Source organism: Colletes latitarsis, chromosome 11 (genome assembly GCF_051014445.1).
Source record: "Colletes latitarsis isolate SP2378_abdomen chromosome 11, iyColLati1, whole genome shotgun sequence".
NCBI classification, from domain to species: domain Eukaryota; kingdom Metazoa; phylum Arthropoda; class Insecta; order Hymenoptera; family Colletidae; genus Colletes; species Colletes latitarsis.
The window spans coordinates 25,739,166-25,750,006 of NC_135144.1; the positions used below are offsets into that span (position 1 = coordinate 25,739,166).

At 36.5% G+C, this 10,841-nt stretch overlaps 4 protein-coding genes across 5 annotated transcripts; 3 read left to right on the plus strand and 1 right to left on the minus strand.

Moving 5' to 3' along the window:
• Positions 1–476: 476 nt before the first annotated feature.
• On the plus strand, positions 477–3,205 carry Tmem18 (transmembrane protein 18). The gene is made up of 5 exons (XM_076778376.1): positions 477–1,082; positions 1,822–1,939; positions 2,012–2,066; positions 2,144–2,237; positions 2,328–3,205. Exons 1-5 carry the CDS (start codon positions 1,023–1,025, stop codon positions 2,463–2,465), a joined length of 465 nt encoding a protein of 154 aa, XP_076634491.1. The 5' UTR covers positions 477–1,022; the 3' UTR covers positions 2,466–3,205.
• A 1,736-nt stretch (positions 3,206–4,941) lies between these two features.
• On the plus strand, positions 4,942–6,907 carry Mterf3 (mitochondrial transcription termination factor 3). Its single transcript, XM_076777244.1, has 2 exons — positions 4,942–6,494; positions 6,575–6,907. Exons 1-2 carry the CDS (start codon positions 5,522–5,524, stop codon positions 6,850–6,852), a joined length of 1,251 nt encoding a protein of 416 aa, XP_076633359.1. The 5' UTR covers positions 4,942–5,521; the 3' UTR covers positions 6,853–6,907.
• A 408-nt stretch (positions 6,908–7,315) lies between these two features.
• On the minus strand, positions 7,316–10,684 carry LOC143347761 (endoplasmic reticulum-Golgi intermediate compartment protein 3). The gene is made up of 8 exons (XM_076777246.1): positions 10,358–10,684; positions 9,777–9,935; positions 9,588–9,704; positions 9,469–9,509; positions 9,314–9,378; positions 9,014–9,240; positions 8,797–8,925; positions 7,316–7,735 (listed from the first exon to the last, which is right to left on the minus strand). Exons 1-8 carry the CDS (start codon positions 10,440–10,442, stop codon positions 7,398–7,400), a joined length of 1,161 nt encoding a protein of 386 aa, XP_076633361.1. The 5' UTR covers positions 10,443–10,684; the 3' UTR covers positions 7,316–7,397.
• LOC143347763 (reactive oxygen species modulator 1) lies at positions 7,775–8,785 on the plus strand. Of its 2 annotated transcripts, none has more exons than XM_076777247.1 (3): positions 7,775–8,112; positions 8,379–8,515; positions 8,585–8,785. In XM_076777247.1, exons 2-3 carry the CDS (start codon positions 8,385–8,387, stop codon positions 8,691–8,693), a joined length of 240 nt encoding a protein of 79 aa, XP_076633362.1. In that variant the 5' UTR covers positions 7,775–8,112; positions 8,379–8,384; the 3' UTR covers positions 8,694–8,785. The 2 variants fall into 2 exon arrangements, with proteins under 2 accessions (XP_076633362.1, XP_076633363.1); XM_076777248.1 differs by having other exon boundaries at positions 7,987–8,135.
• Positions 10,685–10,841: the final 157 nt, after the last annotated feature.

Consider the following 10,841-nt stretch of genomic DNA (forward strand, 5'->3'; position numbering starts at 1 on the left):
GCGTATGTCGAATCAGAAGTTGTTTCACTCTCTTGTCAAATTTTCTACATGCTCGTGAATCGTTTGATCAATTCTTGATCGAATCATACGTGTAATTTATATCAAGGCGAACTATTCTTTTATCTACTTTATCTATTTAACGAATGGAACATTTTAACGTTAAAACAGTAAATAGACTGTCCATTATCCATTTAATTACGCAAACGAAGTCAAGAAATTTATTCTTATTATTGGTTGCATTCGTGCTCTCTGATAGACTATCGCACAAATTCTCTGTGCCATATTAACGCAAAAACTGCGTAAATTTATAATCGCAATCAATTCAAGCCTATAATCAGACGTCATAAAATCATATTTTATCCTCGCGTGTCGTTTTTATTGCATCCGTGTTTAGCAGAGGGCGCCTTCCGTCAATGACTTTTCAGAGCAACGATTATAGATGAGTAAAACAATCGCAGATGGCGGTACACTCTTCGTGTGGTGTGGCCATTGAAGCTAACGCTCGAAAAACGTAGAAAAAAAGAATAATAGTTGCGTTTCATCCTGGGTGTGGTAGGCAAAACTTACCACTGGATTTACTAGTAAGGTCTTGGCATAAATCCGTAGAATATTTGAACGAAGGATTTCGTTATTGACGAGGAATAAATGCTCTGTTAGAGACTTGCGAGAATCGACGTCTATATTTAGACCTCTAGCGGTGACTTCGCGAAAATGAACTGATGCGTGTATCATTCTAAACGTGTTAATCCCCGTGAAGTTCCATGAAATGGCGTGTGTGACGAGGAAGACGGGCAACGAGACTGGAAGGAGAGGGAGATAACGTCTGTTATAGCGAATATTTGTTTTTCTGTGTGCCGCCGTGTACGCGGCATTTACTATCTGCGTCTCTTTGGTGGCTTTCGTTCCTTTCGTCTACAGCCGCATCGATTAAAAGGAGCCAGCGGAAGGGCACTGCGGCCCGAATTTATTTTGCGGATGTGCAGTTTTTCCCCGTACGGTCCGAGAGTCTCGTCAGTGATACGATGCCGGAGGAGGACCAATCAAAGTCTACGATCGACGGTTTTCTGCCGTTCTTGCAGAGCGTGAGTGTTCAGCCTCTTTTCTATCGTTTCGCGATTCTATCGACATTCCTTTCGTCGTTCTTCGACCACTGGCTGCTTCTCGATTTTTCGTCCAGCTAGCGCGAGAATGATCGACGGGAATTAATGTTTCTTCTTCCCTCGGCGACTTTCGTTCTCGGTACATAGCCGGCGAAAAACTATCAAACGCAAAACCACTGACCCACATGTCAATCTTTATTGGCTTCGCGATTCGATTGCCCAGACATATCGGAGATATCTGCCTTCTGACACGGTTTCCATGAACCCTGTTTTAGCAATAAAGCGTCCATGAGAAATATCGTCGAATAAAAGTTTACGGGTATTTCGACTCGCAGTCTATTTTCAGCGCATGTATCACCGTTGGCCAATTCATTCCATGGCATGGCACTGTCACTTTTTCGTTTGTTTCGTTCTAGAAATTTCGAGAGATGTTCGCTTTTTGAAATCTACTGAAACGTTGATCTCTCTCTTATCAAGTATGATATTTGATATTTTCAGCGCCAAGGATTATCGTTTCGAATAAGTCACGACGCGATATTTAATATACGAATAACTTACGATTATAAAAATTAATTGCATTATGGTGTTCTTTTTGCTCTGAGATATTAGTTTAATTTAGTGCATCTTTGGCGGTCCATAGTATTTTTATTTTGTTATATAATGTCATTGTGGAGCGAATATCAAGATACAATCGCCTGGATTGAATTACAAATCATTGCAGATTGAATGGAGGGACCCATGGCTTGCCTTATTATTGACGTTCCATATCGTTGTTACAATGACTGCATTAATGACAAGAAACCATGCCAATTTTCAAATAATGTTATTCCTTGCTCTGCGTGAGTATATTCATATCGCAAACAATAGCACTAATTACTCTGTATTGACATATTTCTGTTTCTACATTTCAGTACTTTTAGTATATTTTTCTGAAAGCATTAACGAAGTTGCTGCATGTAATTGGATGTAAGTAATTCAAGACGTAAAATTATTGCCTAAATAGGTGATATGCATGTAATGATATATGTATAAAATTTCAATAGGCTATTTTCAAGACAACAGTATTTTGACTCTAAAGGACTCTTCATATCAGTAGTATTTTCTGTGCCTATCTTGATGAATTGTATGATTATGATCGTAAGTAGACAAAGATTTAATAGAGTTTTAAATAATCGATGCATATTGCTTGTCAATGCGTCCCCTTTCGTCCGTATATTATGTTTTTAGGCTAGTTGGCTTTATCAATCCAGTCAATTAATGACCAGTTTGAAGAGAGCCCAATTAAGGCAACAAGCAAGGAATCTACAAATCGAAGACGAATCTACAAATGCAAATGGCACTGTTGTAAGGGAAAAGCAGGAATAAAGTTTCTAGTCGGATGACAAGAAGTGTTGAAACGAAAGAATAAGAATATACATTACCAAAACATAAGCACTAGCTTACTCTCGCCACAAATAAAGTGGTATATCACGGCATTATGAAATTCGGCAAATGTTATTTAAGAAAGATAGCATTTTCTAAAAAGCTAATGCCGACATAGTCATTACTGTAATTCATATTGAAGTTGACTAGTTAAATTGTCGGTAAGCTGTACTTACAATCTCGTACTATACGTGTACGATGTTATTGATTAGAATGCAAGTATGAAATTTTAAGTATAACTTACTCCATAATTAATCAAATACTGAAATGTGAGAACCATGAAAAATTACGTGATCTATAAATGGATATTATCTTATATTAAGGTATATTCCGACGATTCTCTGCTTTTATTTAAACGTTAAAATATTCGTTGCAACTCAAAGTGTTCTTAATATATTACCAGTGTACTTATTATTGTAATATGCATTGCTTCTAGCAAAAATTGATATGACACGGCATAATTAGATAATTATGGTTCTAGGTACATATATATGTATGCATGTATGCGTGAATGAGTATACATTTTTTAGGAAAAAAAATTGCTGTTTCAGTCAAGGATTATCGCGCTTATATTTGCAACCAGTAAAAACATCCTTATGTTGTATATTTGTGTAAATCAGAGATTTTCTTGCCGTCATATTTTATGTGTGACTAATCAGTTTAAGTAATAAAATATTCCTTCATAAAACTATGTAATTTTCTTTACTTCACACGCGTTATTTAGATTATCCATACGTCGATATACATATATATATATCGATTTGTAGGAACAGTATACGCATATTTAACCCCCTACTATCCGACGGTGTTAACAATATTTCTTTCCATGCAGCTAACGTGAAATCGAGTGTTGATCATTCAAACATAACGTATCGTCGTATATAAATTTTATAAAATAATATTCTCACTATTATTTTGAAAGTAGAATAAAAAATAAGATCAGATTCTTTTTCAAAAACAAACTTCTTTCATGGTCACAATTTTACTCATTAACGTTATACGTAATTTTTGAGAGTAGACTGTTTGTCGAAACGAGAAAATGAATTTCATCTATTCGCATTTGACTTGTACATAGAATTACTATCGCGACTTCGAATAAACAAAGATCTTCTAAGCTAATGATCGAGTTCATACCGATACCAAGAATTTTACAAAGTGGATATAAAACTGAAGAAATACAGACTTACGCGAGATATGATTTTGTTTGTATCCTTGCATTTATAAATAAAATTGATAAATACATCCATAAAATCAAGGAAATTATCATATAAAATAGTAAAATATGATAATTACATAATTTTTTACTTGAAACATGTAAAGTAAGTTAATTTAAAGTCGAAAATTTCTAGGTTTGGTTCAGGATGTATGGAGAGAGCATGTTCGTCGAGTCACAGGGGTTAAATACCGGATCGATATATCGAAATACTTTAATAGAAAGTCGATCCAGAGGTGCCAGAAGTGCACCGAAGGTGCTCTCTCACACTATGCCAGATCACGCGTACGTGAGCTCGTAGAGATTCTCCAAATTGCTGCGTGAAATAGTTCATTATTTTCAACGATAGATGGCACTTATTTTTCGACCTTAAACCCTCTGGTGCTAAAACGCCCAAGTTTGTCGTGAAATAGTTCGTATCGATCCACGCTAGATGGATTTCTCGACAAGCTTGGGCTTTTTCAGGGTTTCCGAGAAGTTTCAGGGACGCCGGTAAGTTTCAGGGAACCGAGAATTTTCAGGAATTCTTAAAAATGACGTCATTTCTATTTGGAGAGGGAAAGAGGGGTAAAAAATGATGAGAATACATAGAATTCTTTGAAATTATATCATTTATTGCCATAGATTTACATTATACAAAACTTTAATACATATAAACATATTATATTATATTACATCATGCCACAAGTTGTCAGCAACGGTCAGCAGTGGTCAGCGATGGTCAGCTGACGTCGGGAGATGTTGGCAGAGGCCATCTCAGGTCGGGAGATGCTGGCAGAGGTTAACAGAGGCTGGCAGTAGCCAGTAGTAATCGTTGTACGTTGCCAGAAATATAAGCGGTGGTCAGCAGTGGTCAGCAGCGGTCAGCAGAGGCCAACGGAGGCCAGCAGAGGCATGCAGAGACAAGTAGAGTCCAGCAGGGGCAAGCAGTAGCAAGTTGTAATCGTTGTACGTTGTCAGAAGTATCAGGAGTGGTCAGTAGCGGTCAGCAGAGTCCAGCGGAGGCAGGCAGAAATTAGTAGTAATCGTTATACGTTGTCAGAAATATAAGCAGTGGTCAGTAGGGGCCAGCAGAGGCTGGGAGGGGCTAACAGTAGCCAGTCATAATCGTTATACGTTGTCAGAAGTAACAGGAGTGGTCAGTAGCGGTCAGCAGAGTCCAGCGGAGGCAGGCAGAAGTCAGTAGTAATCGTTATACGTTATCAGAAATATAAGCGGTGGTCAACAGAGGCCGGCGGAGGCTGGCAGACGTCAGTAGTAATCATTATACGTTGTCAGAAATTCCAGGAGTGGTCAGCAGCGGTCAGCAGAGGCCAGTGGAGACCTGTTGACGAGAGGTCGGATATTAGTTGTTCAAGAGCGAGAAGGCAAATGTGAGCCTTTCTCTCTCGACTCTCACGAGGCGGTCCGAAATTACTTCGGGCAACTTCGGAGAATCGAGAAAGAGGACATGCGTCATTTTGCCTTTGTCGGGTTTCCGAAACTCCACGAGCTCACGTACGCGTGATCTGACATAGTGTGAGAGAGCACCTTCGGTGCCTTTCTGGCATCTCTGACTTCGGGTAACTTCAAAGAATCGAGAAAGAGAGCATGTGTGAGTAGTGCACCGGGTGCTGAGTCGGCATCTACGTTGGTGTCATTTGTAGTATTTACGTATTTATAATTATAGATAAGAGTAATAATGTGCATAATTTCATCACAAAATTTGGATTCCTACCTACTATTTATCATCTCAAAAGGAAAGATATAGATAGTCTACAATTCCATCAACATTTTAACGTAAAATATGGTGTTCTTACAATCGCGTGTGCTATTATGCTTCTTGCGTTCGAAAGCTAGAACTACAAATCTTATTTTTCGAAATGTTTCCAATAAAGCCCCACTTTCCTATTGTTTTAATATGGGTATTGTTGATGATAAATGGCTAATTGATGTTTTAAAAAGAAAGCATGAAGAAGACAATGTTAAACCTGATAGTACGGGTTATGTAGATAATTTGAATGATCACGTTTCTGTAAACACTGATGTAAACAATAAAAATAATAATAACGTAACAGAAATATTGGACAACTCTAAACTTGAAAATGTTACTGCATTCTTAGAAAAAAATAAGCATGAATATAACAATATTTTAAAAGATACAAGTGTACCAGGACCATTTGATATTTGCACAGAAGATCTTTCTCATCTTGGACCTTGTATAGAACCGACATATAATTTTGCAGCATTTGCCGATAAATCACACACAATTCAACAACTAGTTAAATTAGGAGTAGAATTATATAAAATAGAAAAACAAAGGGAAGCAGTAGAATTGCTTCTAAGCCTGGATTTTGATAAAGATATAAAACCATACTTAACATTTTTAAATAATTGTGGTGTAATGGTAACAAATTTTGGCAAATTTATTACTAAATATCCTACAATTTTCAAAGTGCACATGGATGATCTTCACACAAGAATAAGATATTTAAGGGCGCATAATTTTACTCCTGATATGATACAATCAATATTAAATCGCAATCCTTTATGGCTGTCCTTCTCAACAAAAGATATAGATTATAGATTAGGTTATTTTCAACATGTCTTCAAACTGAATGGTCATAAAGTAAGACTTTTAGCTTTACACACCCCTATACTTATAACATATGATTGGGATCATGTAAAACAAAGTACTTTTGTCATAAAAGAGGAAATGGGTTTCAATCTAGAAGAAATGCAACTTCTTTTGCTTAATAGAGGACGTTTGTGGCTTGGAGGTAAATATTAAAAATTGAATTAATAGATGAAGTATTTACGTAATTTGTTCAGACAAAAAAATTGTTTAATTTTATTTCAGCCAGGGGGAAAATAATTAAAACTTTCGATTATGCTCATAATCAAATGAAGTTATCACATGAAATTTTATCTCAGCAATCAGAGGTTTTAGTATGTAGAATGTGCAGACTTGAGCAAAGGCATACATTTTTAGTAGAATTAAAAAAGAACCAGTACGATCCTCTGAAACCATTATACGTGTCGCCAGCAGCTATAGTCACTGGCACTGATGTAGAATTTTGTAAAAATGTAGCAAAAAGTTCCATTCAAACGTATAACATGTTTCTAAAGTCTATGTAATGTTGAAACAATAATTTGCGCAAATAGTTACATTTTTAATAAATATTTACATTCATATTGTTCTATTTCTTTTTTTTAGTAGTATAACCTTTATTATGTATATATCTGTCTCTTAAATATTAGATTTTCTAGATCGTCTGTAGATCTTTATGTACAAATTTTTATATTTTTACACACAAGAGAGATTGATCCGTCGAGACCGTATTATTCGAGTCATAAAAAATCGGAAAACGTTCCGAGCGAATAATTCATATTAGTGTTTCTCAAACTTTGACTTTTTGCTGGTATTATTAATAAAAGAAAATTACAGTAATGAACATAAAAAAAAAGTACATGGTGAAAAATGACAGTAAAAATTTTAAAACCTTGATATGCACTTTTTTTCTTCAAAGAGCACAAGGTCATCTAAGGGTTCGTAACCAATTTGAGAAACATTGGCTCGCATCTTTTTTGTTTAACAATGTATTCAATTATTAGATAAAAGTCCAAACTATGAAACCTTCCGACCTCCCATAATACTTTTCATATCTATTGATTTACCTACTTCAATTGTATTTTCCTAATTCTATCTTTTTCCGTATCGCCCTGACCGAGTGATACAGCAACGAATCGATCAGCCCGGCGACTGTGAATACGCCACCGATGATCGCGCATGTGTTCGTCGCAAAATGGCCGAACGACTTCGCTTTTTCCGTGAATTTAACCATTAGCGGGCTCAGTTCGTAGCTGAAAAATATTCCAGGCATTCCTGATTCGTCGCTGAACAACGATAGCTGTCTGGAATGTCGTGTCACAGAGAATTGATTCGTTAATAATGTCGAGCCATCGGCGCGAACGTAGGTTGTAGGCACGATTTTTATGTAATGGTAAAACGTCATCGCCCCTGAAAAATAAGAAAAACAACGAAACGTTCATGTAGAACTTCAGTCGACACGATCCGTATCAGCACGCAGCAAAAACGAAACCAACGATTTAACAGGTCAAAATTGAAAGTGAAAGAACTTTCGATACGTTTGGTACGACATCGCTTAAAGCATCTGATTTGCAAATTGAATTGCCCGCTGTTGAGAGTGACGTCGCAAGGAACGGAAGCACCGATCTTTTGTGTAAAAAGAAACTAACATGGCGCCTTTACCGTACGAACCTGCTGGTGCAATGTGTTAAAAGAATTTCGTGCAAAGAACTTGCAAATCTCAATATAAAGAAAACTACACCGAGACGAGGATACGAATTCGAAATTTTACAACGGGCGCTTAAATTGTGAGTGATGTTAATCGTAAAAGGTATTAATAAATTCGTCCGTACGTGAAATAACTACAATTTACTTGAGCCCAATTTTGAATAGACAATAAAGATAAATCTTCTATTCCGGACCGATTATGCCCCATGAATCACATGTCAAATGATATATCAAAAATTTGATTTACTTTTTATATCCGCACAACGAAATCATAATAATTTATCAATCACAGTAAATCGAATAGGTTAAAGGTAGCATGTATTTCTATCCAAAAGTATATTTGTAGATTAAAATGCCAGTCGTACCAGGAGGAGTATACCAACAAGGTCCTTCATGTTTTGAAAGGATGAAAATGGGTTTCATGATTGGATTTTGTGTCGGCATGGCCTCTGGTGCTTTATTTGGGGGATTTTCTGCGCTTAGGTATTTATTTATTATAAGTAAATCCAAAGGATATTTTAATCAAGAAGGTAATAGAACGTTTATTGTCAGATACGGATTAAGAGGGAGAGAATTGATAAACAATGTTGGGAAAGTGATGCTTCAAGGTGGTGGAACATTTGGTACATTTATGGCCATTGGGACTGGAATTCGGTGTTAGTACTAGAAGACTGTTATGTTCAAAATTTAGGATACAAAGGATTGTAATGCAAGTGCACTTTGTTGATTTCTTAATAAAATATTTCTAAGGAGTATGGACATACCTTCCATTGCAACTACAGTGGTGTCATCCATAGGATTTGTTTTTCCTGGAATGTTCAACCCAAAACTTAAGTGGCGAATCTTGTGGGTCATGTTGAATTGAGTCATTTTGTATGGTCGAACATCGTGCACTTTGAACAATATTTTAAAAAAAGTAGAAATAAGTTAGAAACTTTGGGAACATCAGTTTAAGAGGAAGTGCACATGTGTTTTACTTACCATGTGCATGATCGACAGAGAAACTATTACCAGGTGCAATATGAAAACTTCCTCCTACTCTATTTACTTCCATGTAACCATAGATTTGACATCCTTGGGTAAAGGCAGTTTTCATTTTCTCTACAGAGTTGTCATTTTTGCATTGTAATATCAATTCTGGATCAGAAGGTGGTGCCCAATTTTTTTGTTTGTATGCTTTCCTTACATCGTCGCAAGTGTTACAACATCTACAGGATCAATTTATTTAATTGTATACACATTTTCCATAAAATATATTTATAAATTTTTGTAATATCATACTTGATTTTTTCACTAGCAGCCCCATAACAATCCCCACATATTTTGGCAGTAGTACTTTCAGCTGTCTGTAAGAGTATGGTTTTTCAACTACAACTCTAATTTCAAAAGTTAGAATGTAAAGATCTGTAGAAGAATGTAGCGAATAATTTAGATACCTTTTCTGTCATTTTACTAAGTGCTTTTGTATCAGTAATATCTACAATACAATAAAAAAAAATATCTTAATTTTATGTTGTTAACCGTAAGTCTTAGTTCTTTGTGGTTTTACACGCACCAGTTTTCTGTGGTTCTTCTATAGGTTTACCGGTTAAGTCTAACCGTCTTTTAAACATATTATGTTCTATTTGTAAATGCTGTTCACCAGTTATGTCTATGGCATCTATCGATAAAACTGGAATGCATTCAATTTAATACATTTGTCACTGTTATCAATGATAGCTTACATTAGATAACATTCACTTACGATCACAAGACATTGTAGGAACTATCACGTCCAAATTTATTCTTAATTTAGAACCTCTCGACGTGTCTACAAACAATTCTTCGCTCAAGGTAGGCGTGAGATAATAATTTACTTCGGATAGAAACAAAATGCCCATGATAATCGTGCTAATGATCGTTACTGAAATCACACATGGCGTACACGGTAAATATACGAAGGTTATACACTTTATTTACGGTCGTTCAAATGTAAACAATAAGCATCGATCGGAGGTTTTACTAAACGTGTTGTACAAAAATTAGAACGATGCTCCAGAGAATGATAGTAAGTGGTAGTAATCTTCGTGAAAAGGCGAACCAACGAAATTTTAGAGTTTTATTAAAAAATATTAAAATTTTAGGTTAGCCGCGTTTAGCCAACGTGTTAAACATAACACAAGCATTAGCTTCGAAACAAGAAACGATAAATTATTCAAAGATTTTTCGGTTTTATAACACTCTTGAAAAACTCGTATACTCATATATAAAATTATTAATAAGTATGTGGTAACAGAATTGACAGGCGGTATTCGTGTAAATTTTGACAACTGAGAAACACTTTACCGAAGGCACCGGTAAAAGTTCGCACGAGAATGTCCGCCTCTTCGCGCACCTTTGGGTGCACGTCCAGTTGCCGTAATATTTGCATGTTTAATCGACTAAATAAACCCGTTAATACCGATGGAAATTGCACCCAAATTTTTTCTGACGTGCTGACTTTTCCCGCAACACATACGCGACAACGAGGCCAGTGCAGTGTTACCAGACGGCAGACCGGTGCCTAGAGGAAACTGCCCCTCCACTTATGCATACTAATGCACAAACATGTGTACGTGAGCTCCTGCGTTTCGGACAGTTTCAGGAATTCGAGAAAAAAAGGCGAATATGAGCCTTTCCTTCTCATTCTCGACAGCTGAAAACCGACATACACGTATGCGTGGTTGTGCAAACGTATGTAAGTGGAGGGGCAATTTCCGTTGAGCACCGGCTGTTGTCCCGTTACTCTGATTGGAACAGCCTTAGAAACGCGGCAGACGGCAGAATGCTA

Excerpts from the sequence above, each read along its gene's own strand:
- LOC143347761 (XM_076777246.1), bottom strand. The coding sequence starts at position 10,442 with ATGCAAATATTACGGCAACTGGACGTGCACCCAAAGGTGCGCGAAGAG. Across the intron at positions 9,936-10,357 it reads AACTTTTACCGGTGCCTTCG|TAACGATCATTAGCACGATT; the intron begins GTAAAGTGTTTC and ends GTGTGATTTCAG. Across the intron at positions 7,736-8,796 it reads CACTGTAGTTGCAATGGAAG|GGGCGATGACGTTTTACCAT; the intron begins GTATGTCCATAC and ends CTTATTTTTCAG.
- Mterf3 (XM_076777244.1), top strand. The coding sequence starts at position 5,522 with ATGGTGTTCTTACAATCGCGTGTGCTATTATGCTTCTTGCGTTCGAAA. Across the intron at positions 6,495-6,574 it reads AGGACGTTTGTGGCTTGGAG|CCAGGGGGAAAATAATTAAA; the intron begins GTAAATATTAAA and ends ATTTTATTTCAG.
- LOC143347763 (XM_076777247.1), top strand. The coding sequence starts at position 8,385 with ATGCCAGTCGTACCAGGAGGAGTATACCAACAAGGTCCTTCATGTTTT. Across the intron at positions 8,516-8,584 it reads GGGGGATTTTCTGCGCTTAG|ATACGGATTAAGAGGGAGAG; the intron begins GTATTTATTTAT and ends GTTTATTGTCAG.
- Tmem18 (XM_076778376.1), top strand. The coding sequence starts at position 1,023 with ATGCCGGAGGAGGACCAATCAAAGTCTACGATCGACGGTTTTCTGCCG. Across the intron at positions 1,083-1,821 it reads TTCTGCCGTTCTTGCAGAGC|ATTGAATGGAGGGACCCATG; the intron begins GTGAGTGTTCAG and ends AAATCATTGCAG. Across the intron at positions 2,238-2,327 it reads TGAATTGTATGATTATGATC|GCTAGTTGGCTTTATCAATC; the intron begins GTAAGTAGACAA and ends TTATGTTTTTAG.